Consider the following 17,666-nt stretch of genomic DNA (forward strand, 5'->3'; position numbering starts at 1 on the left):
ATAGCAAAAATCTGGAAGCAACCTAGGTGCCCAATAACAGGGGGTTAATTAAATAACTTGGGGGCATTTTTTTTATTACACGCCTCAAGAGATTTAAGACTAAGGAAAAATAACAACTTTGTGGTTGTTGTTCCTGGAGAAGGATAAGAAGGAAAAGGTCTGAATGTTAATATTTAATAGTATGATGCCAATTTTGTTTCAAAACAATATGAAATATGTCTATTCTAAAGAAACTAGAAAAGTGAATAGTATCATCTCTGGAGAATGGAATTATTGGGTAATTTTTATCTTCATTGGGCCGTTTTTCTATTTTCCTAATTTTCTATAGTGAAGACATATTACTTTTATACTCAGCAAAAAATTAGATCTGAACGTATCTAAAAACTTCAAAATTCTCCATAATAATCAGAATAAATTTACTAAGCAGATGAAATTACTACTAAATATGCCTACATTATATTTTTCTTATTTACTAAATATTTAAAGGAAAAAATTACTCAAAGAACAAGAAGCAATGAACGTTAAATTTTAAATCTTTAAAAATGTTCTGTTATCGTTTTTGCAAAACTCTCAAACCTGAAACGAAGGTGATTCAGTCTCTGACTGTCAACACCAGCACATACCGTCCCAGGGTTGGTGACAATCATGCCTTTGCATTCTTCCGCATATTTCTGCCACTCAAGTTCTTCCCACTGAAGCATATTGGCAATCTCCTCTTCGGGAACCAGGGCTTTGCTACACCGTAATAAGTAAAGGAGGATCTGGTGCATGGACAGTACTTCCTTTCCTCCATCTTAGGTGACAGTGGAGAGAGAGGGAAAAATAAGACTACTCAGTTAACAGCCAGTCATCCACCCAATAAGGAAAAACAAGACAATGAGAAGAGAGCATTTTTAAAAAGGTAGTACAGAATTTACATCGTTAAACCTTTGTTTAACCAGGTGCTAAATAATAGGAAAGCCATTTGTTTCACTGATGAACGGTGCTCATAAACCATCTCATTTATTAAAATGGCAACAACAGCATTATAAATGATAAAAGGCCCATATGTAAGGTAGGAATATAAAAAAGGTGCCTACCTAAATAAATTTAAAACCACCTAATGTAAAGAACCACAGTTTATAATATACAGAACCGTGTTATGTTTTAAGTATTTTATCACTCTTTACAGGGTAACAGATGAAAGCTCTTCGACAGTGATGTTACTGATTTAAGGAAATTCTAAGCTTTTATGAGATATTTATGGATGTTTTCAGTAAGCTATTGTTGCATTATGGTCTAATTTTTTGGTGCTAATGTGCTGCACCTGCCATGAGGAATAGAGCTAAAGAGCTTGTACTAATATCATGAAGATCATTATGGAGTTAGTACATGGAAAAAACACCAAGTACTCTGAGACTTACAGAAGCATATATTACCAAGTACAGAGGATAAAAACAACAAAGAACATAATTAAAGTACCTTGGAAAAAATCAATTAATCTGGTACTTGATGAATCAAAGACATTCACCTAATGTGGGCATTAATTTCAGATTCACAGGCTTCTGCCTTCTCTTTGGGCTTAGCTTCTTGACCAGCATGTACAACCACCTTTTCTCTGCCTAGTCCCACCCAAAGGAAGGACAAGAGCCCTGAAGGTGTGGAGAACAATAACTACCCTCCCCAGGTCATGAGACATGCTAGGAACAGTAGTATAGGACCAAACACTTCATGGTGAAACAAGGGGACCAAGATGGTGGAGATGGGTAGGAATAAACGAGGGGGTCCTATTTGTGCTAGATAGAAGAGTTCATGGCAGCCAAGGAATCTGGGATACTAGAAAATGGAAGAAGATAAAAGATTTTAATTCAAGTTGCTATGGGCCAAAAACTTAAGCCTACACATCTAAGAGAGAAGACAGTAAGGATCAAAATTTCTTTTTGATCTGTGCCTTTCTATCTCAGAGGCTGCTCTGGAATTAGATGGCATTGCTGCTACAGGGCCACTATATATGTAGGAATGCATTCATTCATTAATCTAAATATGCATTCATTCATTCAATAATTACCAAGCACCTATCACGTAGCAGGCCTCGGAAACACAGCTGTGTTAAATAGCCAAAACCCCTTATATTCCAGTGGAGGGGAAGATATAATAAAAAACAACTACATAATAATAGATCAGAGATGACTGCTATGAATAAGGATCAAACCGGGCAACTACACATAAAAGGGTGGTCAGGAAAGGCGTCTTTGAAGAGGTGCCATGTGAGCAAAGACTTGAAAGAAACAGAGGAGCCCCATGCGGCTATCTGGGAGAGGGGTGTCATGGGTAGAAAACATAGCAAAAGCCCTAAGGTGGAGTGGGATTGATGTGTTCCAGGAACTGCCAAGAGGCCAGCGTGGATGGAGTGAGGAGGAGGAGAGCATGAGGGAGGCAGCAGGGAAGTCAGATCTTGCCAAGCTTTACAGAGCACGGGAAGCGCTCTGGATTTGACTCTCAGACGGGAGCATGTTTTTCACCATCATGTGCCAGGCACCGTGAGTGGTCCCATGTAGCAATTATGGAAAACAAAAACACAAGCTCTAGGCCTTCAAGAAGCAAGTTGGCTAATGATGACTAATCACAACTGTTCCTAGAGGAATCTTTGCAGATAACATTCTGAAAACAGAGCTCTCTTAAAGACACAGAGTCTCTTAAAAAAAATAACTGTCTAAGAAGTAACTAAAGTACAAAATACAATCAACCCATATGAGGACATGTCCCACCTACCCTTCATATTATTGTTCACAGCAGTAAAAATTTTTTATGCCTCATTACAAAACATCTGCCTTAAACCCAGGAGTCACCTTTGATGAACAAACTTCCATGGTTAAGGGCATACTTCTCAGTCTGTCTCAATAGAAATTTTAATCCGCCTGCACGTGACATGTCTTTCTCAGTCGATGATGTTCCCCTCTTTGCTATGGAGCCCAGCATAGTCATAATGCCTACCTGCCCGTCTGAGCCCATGGTAACCTCTGCTTCTGGGGGGGCCTGAAGTGAGCAGGTAGACAAGAGAACTCTAAAGTCAGAGTAAGTTGACTTACACTTGCATGTGTCCACATACAGAGCAGCAGGGATAAAGAAAACCTAGAGAGCCCCGAGAAGAACTGCCACACTAACGAGATTCTAGGCACCAAGGAAAGAGTAAAATAGGACGTAGATTGTAATCATTATATTTGCTAAGACTACTAAAGAGCACTGTAAGCCTATAAGGACACATCAGGAGTCTAGGATACTATAAGGAGCAAAGTGTTGTTTTGTTGCAAGGATTAGAAAAAAAATTCAGATTTTATTTGGGGAGGTTGGTGCCTGGTGGAAGGAGAAAAGATATGCAACTCCAGGTATACAAACTGGCGCCAGAATCTCCCCACAAGCAGTTCCAAGTGGCTGACTTCAGGGCACTTCAAATAAAAGTGAAAAGGAGTAGGGGCGCTGAATTTAAAGTGAAAAGAATAAAAAACTCAAAGAGCTAGTGGGAGGGGGTAACACTTAAACCTACAAACCAAGGGCACTGCCCAGTTTAGGAGAAGAATACCTGTGAGAGAAAGAAGGAAAGCCACTGAATGCTTATGAGAACGCATCTACCTAGATTAGGTGCAAAGCTGCTGATGAGGGGGGAGAGTTTTATAGCAGCACGGAACTAGAAATAATTTTTTAAAAAACATACACACATCAGGTGCAAAATTGGTAATGCTGAAGGAGAAATTGTAAATCCATGTTGAAATCTGCTAAATATTTTAAATAGCAACTAAAATCTAAAAAGATAGATATTTACCAATGTGAAAAAGTAGAAACTCAGGACAGATAAGCTGAGGTGAAATCCTTACGGAAATATAAGGAAAAGTAGACGTGACTAGAAAGTCCTGCAGAGCCCCCGGGGCAAGGGCTGCATCCCTCACACCCAGCCCGGCAAAAAAGACACTCCAGAAATATTTGTGGAATGACTTTCTGAAGCGGATAAATAATGTGGCCACTTGCTCGAAGACTGCCATGAATTTACTAATGTTAATGAATTGGCTCTTTTGGTTTGTCTGCTTCGCTACATGTTTATGTTGGGGATTTATGGAACTATGTCACTGAGGGCTAGGAAGTAATCTTTATCTCGTTGGCTGAGATAAATAGGACATGATATAAATGAGAAATTAGAGTGGGTAAGCTAAGGTTAGCAGGAATTCTGCCAGCACTGGGACTGGTACCGTGACAATGGCTCATTATTCGGGAAGAACTGGAGTTTGTGTTTCAGGGAATGAATCTGGACAGTCATTAATGAACTGACAGACTTTATAAACTGTTTCTTAGAGACCCAATTCTCTCGGTTTATATTGCTTGATTATTTATATGGTTATTGTGGGGAGGGGCAATTTGTTAGGGAATTTGTGTTAAGAATACAGCTGGTTAAACGAGTATTTCTCAAGAGTGTAACACTCAATTTTAAGAAATATAAAAATACCTTCCTCTTTCCTTACACTGAGAATAACTATATAACTTCATTACCATGTCTCCTGTATATTCCTACTAAGACACCTTTATATAATCTTAAGTTTTGAAAATTTGTATTAACAACACAGTATTTTCTAAACTTTCCAAATACAAAGTTGTATTAAGATGCTATATCAATTAATGTTTTTTCCAAACTACACTTCCCTCCGGGGAATTTTGATATACTCTCCCACCCTCTGGCCCTCTGTCAGCCACACCTAAAGAATTACTTCTCCAAAAATCAATCTGCTAGATAATTGATTTGCAAAATTGATTCAGGATTCTCAAAGCTTTACTACAGCAATGATATAAACAATGAACAGGCTTTCCCGTTAAGTGCAGCCTTCCTAACTTGAATTATGCCCTGCCCCAGCCCTGACTACAGTCAGGATAAAACCTTAAAGTGGCTCTAGGAGAGCTCATATCAACTATTTGGCTACTAGAGGTAGAGGCAGGGATAGGAAAGAAACAAAAATTTGAGAAAACTCTTAAAATATCAATAAACTGGTTGTTCTGTGATTTGACTTCTGGTAAACTGACCTGCACTGAATAGTCCTTGGTTTAAACTATAAACTTAACTTTGGATAAATCTGTATAAAGCAATTGAGACAGCTGTCTTCAAAGCAGGTCAGCTGAGGAACTAGAGAAAAACTGGAATGACTGATAAACTTTCAGTTACATAGTATAATAAACTGATACAAACAAAAAGCAAATGAGAATGAGGGGACCATGTAATACTATATAAAAGCTGCTCATTCTCACAGGAGTTCAAGTAAGATGCAAATAATAATAATGAGATGACTTTTTACCTATCAAATGACTAGTAATATCCACTGTTGGCAGATGTATAGAAAAAGGGTACTGTTAAAAATGTTGGTTAGAACTACCAACTATGTCCTTTCTAGAGAAAACTTGGCCAACTCTTTCCAAATTTAAAATGTGCATACTGTCTTAACAAATAATTTCACTTCTCGAACCCCACCTTGTAGAAACACTCACACAAATGCAAAAGGATAGATACACAAGACTATTCCTGAAGTATTTATATGTAATGGAGGAAAAATAGAGACCTCCAAAATACTCATGACTAGAGGAACTGTCAAAAAAGTTAACGTCCATTCATACTATGGAATGCCATGCAGGTGTTAAAGATTGAGGCAATGTATTTATATAGAGGATGTCCGAAACAGTTGAGTAAAAGGTCAAGTTGTGTAACATATTTAGTGTTATCCCACTTAAAGAAAAAAGCATAATTCTCTCTGTACAGGTTAAAACAAATACAAATCAAACCATTTATAGCACCTATTCATTTTCACATGTCTAGAAGGGGGTGTTCACTTTTTTACTTCATACACTTTTGTACTGTTTGTGCACACACACACACACACACATACACACACACAGAGTTGACATAATTAAGGGCAAGGTAACACTTCAATTCTGTGAAGAAAGAATGGTCTTTTCAAAAAATGGTGCTGGGTCAACTGGATGTCATACTGAAAATAATGAATATTGACCCATATCTCATACCATTTGTAAAAACAAATTTGAGACAGATTATAGACCTAAATTTGTAGAAAATATAGAAGAGAATCTTGATGACCTTGGGGTAGGCAAACTTTTCACAAATAAGATACAAAAGGCTCCAAGCAAAAAGGGTAAATGTGTAAATTGGACTACATTAAAATAAAGAATTTCTGTTCACCAAAAATCACCATTAAGATGGTGAAAAAGCAATCACAGAGAAGGTACTGGCAATATATACATCTGACAAAAGACTCACATAGAGTATATATAAAAAATACCTACAAGTAAATGAGAAAAAGGCAGACAAAACCCAACAGAAAAATGAGCTTGAACAGGCACTTCAAAAGACAACATCCAAATGGTCAATGTATGAAATGGTGCTCCATTTCATTAGTCATTAGGGAAATGAAAATTAAAACCATAATGTGATACCTCTGAATACTCATCAGAATGGCTAACTTGAAAAAGAAAGAAAAATGCCAAGTGTTGGTGCAAATGTGGAATAACTTGAACTCTCATATACAGTGCAGGTGGGATGGTAAAATGGTACAATCACTTTGGAAAACTGTAAGTATCTACAAAGCTTAATATAAACACATCCAGAATTTCCGCTCCTAGGTATATATCCGCTATAGAAAAGCATAAATATATGCTCACCAAAAGGCATGTACAAGTGTTTGGTGAACACGTGTATGCTATCTGAAAGAGTCAAAAACTGAAAACATGCAAATGTCCATTAATCACAGACAGGTTAAATACATTTTAGTTTAGTCATACCATATAATACTATACAGCAATGAGAATGAACCAACTACAGTTAACTGTAACAACAGGTATTTCAAAAACATAATACAGAAGAAAACAGAAACAAAAAAGAATATACAATTCTAGTTTTTATAATTCAAAAACAGGTAAAACTAATACATGGTATTTTCAAGCCAGAATAGAGGCTACCTTGAGGGGCTGGGTAGTGACTGGAAAGGGGCTCTTGGATGCTGGTATCTTGAGCTGGGTGCTGAGTACACAGTCATATTCACTTTGTGAAAATTCATTGAGTCTTACATGTATGATATGTGCACTTTTCAGTATTTGTGTTCTACTTCAATCAAAGGTCTACTTTTTAAAAATGAGAGACAATACCAAAGAATGTTTGAAAAACACATTCACTCTTATTAGTAACAAAATACATGAGTATTTTACTAAGACACTATTATAACCAATTAAAGTCAGTAAACAAGTATCTACTGAGCCCCTGCTATGCACCACTTAGTAGTATGTTAGTAGTGATACAAGACAGACTGTTTACTCCTTAGCCTCACAGAGCTACAGTTGGAACGGACGGAAGGAGGGAGGGAGGGAGGGAGGAAGAAAGGAAAGTCCAAAACGTGAAGAAGACTAATAATGCATTTTTCATGGCAGCATAAACTGATATGATTCTTTTGACAAGAAATTTGGTACTACATATCATGATCTTTAAAAATATCTGCCTGCTTGATGAATTATTAAAAATTAGGATGCAAAACATTTATCAGTATGATGACCACTATGCAAAAAAGTTATGAACAGAAAAAAATGAAAATATACATCAAAATGTATTTTCCTTTTGAACTTATCATTTTCTAAAGATTTTTAGTGAAGTCATATTGTGAAAAATGAATCAACCATAATTTGCCATCCAATACCAAAATGCATTTTATACATTAGGCATTTTTCTATATCCTTCAGGGTTTTGCTTTTTTTTTAAAAAATAAATTTATTTGTGTATTTATTTTTGGCTGCGTTGGGTCTTCGTTGCTGCGCATGGGCTTTCTCTAGTTGCAGCGAGAGGGGGCTACTCGTCGTTGCAGTGCGCAGGCCTCTCACTGCGGTGGTTTCTCTTGTTGCGGAGCACGGCTTGTGGGCTCCAGAGCGCAGGCGGATTCTTAACCACTGCGCCACCAGGGAAGCCCAAAACTTATTATTAAATTAAATTAAAACTTATTATTACTGAAAACAGCTCATTTATAGTCATGCACTAATTGGGAGAATCTTCATTGTGTAGGCAAAGTCATAAATATTTTTACCAATTGTATGACTTTTATACTAACAGCTGTGTTCTGAAATCAGTTAACTCCATATTACATTCATTGGTACAGAAAAGTTACTGTTGTTCATAGTGACTTTTGTCTTTTGAAATGCATATTCTATTTTAAATTTGAACTGTTCTGCCTTATTAAAAACAGTCTACAATATTGTGTGCTCCTTCATGTATATGTAAATGTATTCATTAATGTGTATTACGTACATATGTATAATATTGACGTGTATATAACTGGTTGAAAATAAAAGTGTTAAATATGTTTCCTTTCAGAATCAAGCTTCCATGTATTTCCTTATCAGTCTCAGCAGTTTTTAAAGAGTTTCTACTAAGAGCGACAAAATATAACAAACTACAAATGTTTGGAGATGATCTCAGAACTGATAAGAAGATAATTCTAGTTGAAGTAAGGACAGCTTTTGAAATTCTGCTGTAACTATTGAGTAAACAATTGTAAGATATATTTTATGTGATCATGACATTAACTCTCTCCATAGTGTTAGTACTGGTAAAATATAACATAAAGGCTTTGTATAATAGAAGAAACCTAGTTTCTTGCAGTAAACTTGGATAAAGTAGCTATAGGTTAATGAACTTTAAAAATTTAATGGCCTAAGTATAGAAAGGCAAAAAATATTTGGAAAATGACGTCTTAGTAAAAATATTATAACTTGTAGTGACCCTAAGAAGTTTGCTCCAAAATCCCATTGATGCATTTTACTATTTAGGATATCAGCTATTTGATGTCTCCCTTAATTTCTACAAAAGTTCTGGTTACAGTACATTGAATAGATAACATTTTTCCTGTTTTGGTAGATATAAATCTGAAAATAAATGTACATGGGAATAAAACTGAGCTAATGTTTATCCTTTGTTTTTGGTAGGATTTACCTAACCAGTTTCATCAAGATTCTCATACTTTACATGAAGTTCTGAGGTGAGTTTCAGCGAAGTTTTCTAAAACTCCAAATTAAATGGCAGGTGGTTTAAATTTCAACCTTGCTTGCTATCTTTTGTTATTTTAGGAAGTATGTGCAGGTTGGTCAATGTCCTCTAATATTTATAATCTCTGACAGTCTCAGTGGAGATAATAATCAAAGGTTACTGTTTCCCAAAGAAATTCAGGAAGAGTGTGCTATATCAAATAGAACAGAAATAGAATGAAATTTCTGCTTAAAATTTTATATACATACTGTATTTTTTAATTAATCACGTAACCACTATCTTTCTTTATAAAACTTTGACAGTTTCAACCCTGTGGCACCAACAATTATGATGAAGTTTCTTAATCGAATAGTGACAGAAGCTAATAAGGTTAAGTCTTTTAAGAACTGATTAATTTGAATCTTACATTGTAATTATAGAAAGCCAAACTTAAGTAGTATTATATAAACTTGAGGAGTTAGAGACACAAACTATTTCAGTTTTTAAAATTAAAAAAATTTAATTACTCATAAAGCATGTCATTTTAGAAAATGTAGGAAATACTGATTTTAAAAATCCTTAACCTTTTTCTAGTTTTAAACTTAATTTTCTTTTTCACACTGAGGTAAATTTCCCTTTGCTTGGCTTAGTATTCTAAATTGTATCTGTTATCAAGAAACTGTTTTCTGGTATCTAGGTCCATTAGTCAGCAACATTCCAACTCTACTTTTGTCCTGTTGTCACTTTTTAAAGATTTAATATTTTTTTTAATTTTGATAAAAAACATATCATAAAATTTACCATCTTAACCATTTTTTTTCAGCTTTATTGAGATATAACTGACATGTAACATCATATAAGTTTAAGGGGTGTGACACATTGATTTGATAAACTTATGTAATGAAAAATGATTACCACCATAGTGTTATCTAACACCTCCATCATGTCATGTAATTACCATTTCTTTTTTGTGATGAGAACATTTAAGATTTTTTTCTCTTAGCAACTTTCAAATATGTAATACAGTATTATTAGCTGTATTATGTATTTGAAATACCTTAACCATTTTTAACCATCCAGTTCAATAGTGTAAAGTATACTAACATTGTTCTGAAATAGCTGTTACTTTTTTTTTTTTTATTTGGTTGTGCCAGGTCTTAGTTGCAGCATGCATGTGGGATCTAGTTCCCTGACCAGGGATCGAACCCGGGCCTCCTGCATTGGGAGCACAGAGTCTTATCCACTGCGCCACCAGGGAAGTCCCTGAAATAGCTGTTACTTTCATTAATTAATTAATTAATTAATTAATTCTGCATTAGGTCTTCGTTGCTGCATGGGGGTTTTCTCTAGTTGTGGTGCATGGGCCTCTCATTGTGGTGGCGTCTCCCGTTGCAGAGCATGGGCTCCAGGCGCGCGGGCTCAGTAGTTGTGGCACACGGGCTTAGTTGCTCCGCGGCATGTGGGATCTTCCCAGACCAGGGATCGAACCCGTGTCCCCTGCATTGGCAGGCGGATTCTTAACCACTGCGCCACCAGGGAAGTCCCGGGTTTTTTTTAATAAGTGTATTTTCAAAAGGAAGTCTAATGAAAAAGTAAATCCTGTTTAAAAATAAGTCAATAGACCTTTCCCTTCTTGACAACCTAAGTGTTATCCCTATACAGTTACAAGAAACATTTTGTGAGAGTTGAAATCCCACAAAGTAAATATCTGACATAAGATTCTTCTTTAAGATGATTTTAAAAATGTCCACTTTCTCTTAGAGGTTTGTTTGGTCATAAAATGCCTAGAGGCAGACAGATACAGAAAGGAAAGGCTTTTCAACAAACTCACTCTAACACCATTTTCTAATAAGTTTACTGCTAAAGCTCCATTTTAAATTTGTAGATGCATTCACTTGAAAAGAAGAAAAGGACCTCAGGACTTCCCTGGTGGTCCAGCAGTTAAGAATCCGCCTTCCAATGCAGGGAATGTGGGTTCAATCCCTGGTCGGGGAACTAAGATCCTACATGCCTCAGGGCAACTAAGCCCGTACGCCACAACTACTGAGCCCTCGCGTTCTAGAGCCCATGTGTCACAACTAGAGAGAAGCCCGTGTGCCGCAACAAAGAGCCGGCAGGCTGAACTAAGACCCGATGCAGCCAAACAAATAAATAAAAATAAATAAATATTTAAAAAATACAAAGGACCTCTCAATGAAATAAAACCAGATGTACAAAAGAGAAAATCTTTTGAATGCATTTTCCAAACAAAATGAACATTAACAATACTAAAAATATGATTAACACCATGCTAAAATAAAAATAAGCCATTGTGACTGAATGGACTGAGGAAAGGGTACCATGGACAAAACCTGGAGGAAAAGCTAAACTGGAATGTAAAGACAAGAAACAAAAGCCACAAAGGACGAATCAGAGAGCCAGAAGGCAAGTAAGGAGAGTGCAGCAGGCAGACCAGAACAAGAGCCCAGGTACCACATTAGGGAGGAGACTCAACTGAAGCGTGTCCACTGGTTTTGGTCTTCTGGAGGCTGGCTCTGGCATCAGCAGCTGCAGCGGGGTGGGGACAAGGTAAGAGGCAGGTGGGGCACCAAAGCAAGGCCACACTGTGAACGGCCCAGAATCTGACAGGCTCAAGGGATGGTTCTGAGGCATGAGGGAGGCAAGGGCTCCTGCCCCCAGGAGGACAAGGGGCACGAGGAGGAGAGCATGAGCATGAGGCTGAACTTCTGAAACTGCTGATATGTAAACGTGGGCAGAAAGCTTACATGCTGAAAAGCTCCCCAGCTGAAATTATAAACCACAGTTTTATCGCAGCGGCCATTTTTTTCCCTCCCCTATCAATGAGTGGCCCAAACATCAGAGAAGAAAAGGCAAATGGTTGAACTGACATTTCCATGGAAGGTGGTGGTTAGCACAAGGGGCTGAGGTCACTAGAGCTGAGAGACAGAAGTCAGAGGACAGGACTTAAGAAAGCAAGGAAAGATGGTGGCACACAAGGAGAAAAAAGAAGAGTCAAGCAGAAGCAAAGGGAATAAGGGAACGAGAGGTGGAAATATAGATGGATGCCACCAGAAAGTGAGATACGGGAATGAGATTCCAGGGATGAATTCATTCAGGATGGTGAAGACTTTACAAACAAAAAGGCATCCAAACATTTCATTAAAAACCCAACCATTTTAAAAAACACTAAATACAATGCCATAGCTCACAGCTAGCCTCCTGACAAAAGTTTTAAAATAGTTAAAATATTGCTTTAAAAACATAAAAGTCATATATTTACTTATATATTTTTAATTTCATGAGAGAATAAATTATTGTTTTTTTCACTGTAAAATGAATAAAAGTATATGTCAAAAAAGAGGAAAAAAAACCCTATAATACCACTATCTTACTACAACTATTACTGCAGTAATTTTTAGCATAGTTATAATCATATTGTTTATAAAATTTTATAATTGTTTTCTAATTAACTATATGCATTTTTTTAAGCCACATGCATTTTTCCATATTAATTTTAATACCTGCATGATATTTTATCAAGTAGACCCTCAAAATTTATAAATCAATTTTCCCATTGCTCATCTAACTTGGGGCTACCATAAATTATGCAGGGGTACAAACCAACATGTATAATTTTACATTTTCATGCCTGACCTGAGAAGTAGATATTAAGTGTCTGAGGTGGGAAAGTTGTCCCTGAAGACTGAAAGGAGAATGGCAGGCTTATTTTCAGATGCACTATCTCACTGGGTCACTGACAAGTCAAAAGATTTACCTGGAAGAAATCTTACAAAACGTGGCATGAAATGAAATCTTGGGCAGCAGGGAGGACTGTCTTCAAACAAAGGACCTAAAGCAAACAAGTGAAAAGGAAAGAAAAAATAAATAAAACCACCTTAGGAAACAAACATTGCAACTTAACTCCTAAGATTTATAATAACTACAAAAAAATACCACCAGAAGTAGGGACATAAGAAAACCGCCCCTTTCTCCTCAATAGCTAAATCAATCATGTGGTAACTGCCACAAACATCCCATGAAGACTGCAGGGAGAGGACCACCCAAAAAGGAGAATGAATGCCCCAAGGTTATATACAGTATATGGTATATATGGTAAAACTAGTTTTAGAAATTCAAAGATATAAAGATTTTTGTTATAAATGAACTACTGGATGATATAATATGCTTGTGTTTTCATTCCGTTCCATTTTAACCAATACAACTGGGACTATAACAACTTATTCATGTCAAATGATAACATGCATTCCTATGAATAATAAACTTTTCCCTGGGTATTTCAAAAGTACGAGGAATTTCAACTACGTCCCCCCACTTTTATAAGAGTTTTCACACATACCACAACGTTCTTTGACAAGCACTACACTTTTCTTTAAATCCTATTATTTACCTTTAAGATTCCAGTCATACAATTCCAAAATATCTCTGAATAGAAATAATGAAAAGAGTTCAAGTCCTTTCACACAAAAATTCTGAAAAATAAACCAAAATCAAATTACTGTAGTACTGCAAACATATATTAACAAGGTTCAGCTTGTCCTACTCAAGTGTTTTAAAAAGTGTCTATTGCAACTGTACTAAAACAAGGTAATTTCCTAGTTTGGCCACCATCCTATAATAGCTCATTGGCTTGAAACATTAATGAAGTAGGCGATAATGTCATTAGAATTCCTAAGAAAATGTGAACTTGGCCCTTCTCAATGTACAAATAAAATGATGTGAAATTTAAAAATCAGTCTCCTTTATGTCATATTTTTCTAACCCAATTATAAAATATATCAGAATCTCCTAGGGACTTTCTGTTAATTCAAATCACACACTGGGAGGCCAGCTCTGAGATGCTTGTCCCCAGCACCTCCCCCGCTCCACCCCTGCTCACCTCCACCCCTCAAATACACCCAGAATCACTACTACAAAGTTACCATAAACAAAGGTCTCTGTGCCAAAAAAGTTCCAATTCTTAATGAAGGCAAATAAAGGACTAAGAAAAACTACAGAACTTTGTACCAAAATTTCTGCTGTAAACAAGCTTAACAGATGATATATTTGCAAGTGAGACTTGTCTCATAATTCTTCCTCCTACTTGTTTTGCTTGGGGTTCATAAATCACCCTGCGTGAGATCATGCCAGAAGTCATAAACTTTTACAATAGCAAATGAAGGCTTATGACCTTAAAAATCAAAAGGAAGCAAAAAAGCCCTTCCAAGCTGAAGAATGAAGGGGCGGCCCTTTCTCTTCTTTTTGAAAGACAGGTGGAATTAACAGGACTTGCCCAGAATGAAATAGGTGCAAACTAAGCACACCTGTCATGCTCATCAATCCCCCTGGGTGCTCCACTGCCCTCGACAGAGCCTCACGTTAAACAAGGTTTGCAAGAGGAGCCAGGAGCTCAGGAAATCGACCCCGACTCCAACACAATGTTAAGTGCACAAGCTTGTTTGCTGTCTAGTTGTTATTTCTTAGTGTGATTTGTTGACACCACTAAATTCAAGATCAGGCAATGAATCATTCTGAGATTCACATTTATCTTGCTTTGGAATTTTAAACCTCTTGCATATATTTAGATAAATCTGCTGCTGAGCATACGTAGTGAAAAACAATTAGGAAAAATATGTAAATATATGGGAAGAAAAATGAACCAAGCATTGATCTTGTCACTGGAGATAATGAATAAGATTATTCCAACAGCTATCAGATTCAGTTTCACTTTTGTAATTTCCTCTTTGATAACGACCAGTAACCAAAAGCTGTCCCCTGTCCAAAACAAACTAGAAACAGATGTAAAGTTACTATCAGTAGCTGCAACACAAGGAGAAATGGGTTCAAAAACAGGTCAGTAAGTTGGAAAACAACCCGAATTTTAACCTCATTCCTAAAGCTACATCTGACTACATCTGACTACAGCTACATCTGACTGGTCCTTTCAACAGTGAACACAATACTTTAAGGGTATGCTTATGGCAAAAAGCCAGACCTGGCCAAGTTCAATGCTTTAAAGATATGTGTGGAATAAACAAAAGAGCAAGCTGCATCAAGCTATTAAATAATCTTTTCCCTTACCTCAGGCATCATCTCCTCAATGAAATGAATCGTGTAGTCTATGTTGAATCTAATTACTTTACACAGTGGAATCTGCAATAATAAGAAGGAGAAGTTCAGTTTCAAAATACCTTCCTGCGCTCACACTGTACATGTGTTTGCTACCTAACCCAGAAGGCCATGAACCAAATGAGAAAGCTTCACCTTAATCTAAGCTGCTAACAATACTGCAAATGAAACTTGACCACAACTGCTGAATTTTAATGGCAAGAACCCAGCTGGCCCAGTCTCTACAGGAAACCTGAATAACGTTGGTGCTTAATTAACTGTATTAGCAGCAGCAACACAAACATGACAAGAACTCATTAAAACCAAATATATTGCCTCTAAAGAATTAATAAAACCACAAATAAATACTTCTTTTTCTCAGGTTTTAAAAATCTTTCAGAATCTTCAGCTCTTCAGGCAGAGCAGGGAGAGCAGGCTGACAATTCATCAGTTATAGATTCATAAGTCATTGTAGACACAACTCATGCTGCCTCTCTGGCTCCGGAGCAAAAGCAATCATGGTAATAAAAATAATAATAGCCACCACTTATTGAGCTAGGCACTGTTCTACTGCTTCACATACTGTCACTCACGTAACCAGCCCTGTGAGACAGGTACAACTACTCTCCCCAGGGTACAGTGGAGCAAATGAAGGCAGAGTCGTCAGATACTTTGCCGATACTCTAATACTCAGGGTATGTGTGAAAATGAAGGAAAGCTCAGATGAAATAAATCCACATCTGTCTTGCTTTACCAATATATCATGAGACACTAGCCTAGTGCCTAGATTTAATAGGTTTTCTTTAAGTATATTGTTGAATGAATGAAGGACTGAGAAAGGAAGGGTGTGAGGTTAATGCAGTGGCTTGGCTGACTAGCTGGGGAAAATAATAGACTCAGAAGCCCAAGAGATGTGTTAAGTGGGCTTTTCTGGCCCCTTGATCTGTCCATAAGACGACTTTATAGAAAGGTAATCGTTTTTACAAACCACAGCAATCAGAAAGAAACAAATTCTAATGCCACCAGCAAAAGGAATGGTAAGAAAAGCAAATAGTCCTATAATGCCATCTACTGGAAATATTTTTCTCAGAAATGAAGTTTAGCTCTTAGGTGCTTTCTTTTTTTTTTCTTTTTTTTTTTTGTTTTAGGATGGTGGCTAATTTGAGTGAAATTCATAATTAACATTAATAAGAGATCTACTTTCAGCCTTCTCATGGTAATAAGTTCTAAACCAGATGAAGTGACATGCTAAGGCCACTATCATTTTTTAGGTCTTCTTTCTTCCTACAATCATTTAAAAATATTTGAGAGCTACAAATTTGTGCAATTATTCATATTTTTAAAATACTTTGCTAACAACTGTTAGATTCATAGTTACTCTAAAATATGCCACAGACCTTACCTTTTAAAAAGGTAGGGATCTCGAATAGCCAAAGCAATCTTGAGAAAGAAAAACAGAGCTGCAGAAATCAGGCTCCCTGACCTCAGACTATACTAAAAAGCTACAATAATCAAGACAGTATGGTACTGGACAAAAACAGAAATACAGAATTCTATTCTGTTCAAAGGAACAGAATAGAAAGCCCAGAGATAAACCCACGCACATATGCTCACCTTATCTTTGACAAAGGAGGCAAGAATATACAATGGAGAGGGCTTCCCTGGTGGCGCAGTGGTTAAGAATCTGCCTGCCAATGCAGGGGACACGGGTTCGAGGCCTGGTCTGGGAAGATCCCACATGCCGCGGAGCAACTAAGCCCGTGTGCCACAACTACTGAGCCTGTGCTCTAGGGCCCTTGAGCCACAACTACTGAGCCCGCATGTCACAACTACTGAAGCCCGCGCGCCTGGAGCCCATGCTCTGCAACGGGAGAGGCCACCACAATGAGAGGCCCATGTACCTCAACGAAGAGTAGCCCCTGCTGGCAGCAACTAGAGAAAGCCCCCATATAGCAACGAAGACCCAACGCAACATTAATTAATTAATTTAGGGCCCGCGAGCCACAACTACTGAGTCCATGTGCCATAACTACTAAAGCCCATATGACCTAGAGCCCATGCTCCGCAACAAGAGAAGCCTGCACGTCACAATGAAGAGTGGCCCCCGCTTGCCGCATTTGCAGCAACTAGAGAAAGCCTGCACACAGCAACGAAGACCCAACGCAGCCAAAAATAAATAAATAAATTTATTTAAAAAAAAAAAGAATATACAATGGAGAAAAGACAGTCTCTTCAATAAGTGGTGCTGGGAAGACTGGACAGCTACATGTAAAAGAATGAAATGAGAACACTTCCTAACACCATACACAAAAATAAACTCAAAATGGATTAAAGACCTAAATGTAAGGCCAGACACTATAAAACTCTCAGAGGAAAACAAAGGCAGAACTCTTATGACATAAATCACAGCAAGATCCTTTCTGACCCACCTCCTAGAGTAATGGAAATAAAAACAAAAATAAACAAATGGGACCTAATGAAACTTAAAAGCTTTTGCACAGCAAAGGAAAACATAAACAAGAAGAAAAGA

General features: G+C 37.2%; 1 protein-coding gene across 9 annotated transcripts in view; it reads right to left on the minus strand.

Moving 5' to 3' along the window:
• Nucleotides 1–17,666, minus strand: part of DROSHA (drosha ribonuclease III) — a 120,486-nt gene that overhangs the window by 65,032 nt on the left and 37,788 nt on the right. For all 9 annotated transcript variants that reach the window (XM_082382173.1, XM_082382175.1, XM_082382172.1 and 6 more), the window contains 4 exons: nt 15,110–15,181; nt 13,440–13,521; nt 12,807–12,881; nt 624–793 (listed from right to left, as the gene is read on the minus strand). In XM_082382173.1, coding sequence (XP_082238299.1) covers nt 624–793; nt 12,807–12,881; nt 13,440–13,521; nt 15,110–15,181 — 399 coding nt within the window. The remainder of the gene's footprint in view (nt 1–623; nt 794–12,806; nt 12,882–13,439; nt 13,522–15,109; nt 15,182–17,666) is intronic.

The sequence above is a fragment of the Balaenoptera borealis genome (genome assembly GCF_965194805.1).
Source record: "Balaenoptera borealis genome assembly, chromosome: 2".
In the NCBI taxonomy this organism is placed as follows: domain Eukaryota; kingdom Metazoa; phylum Chordata; class Mammalia; order Artiodactyla; family Balaenopteridae; genus Balaenoptera; species Balaenoptera borealis.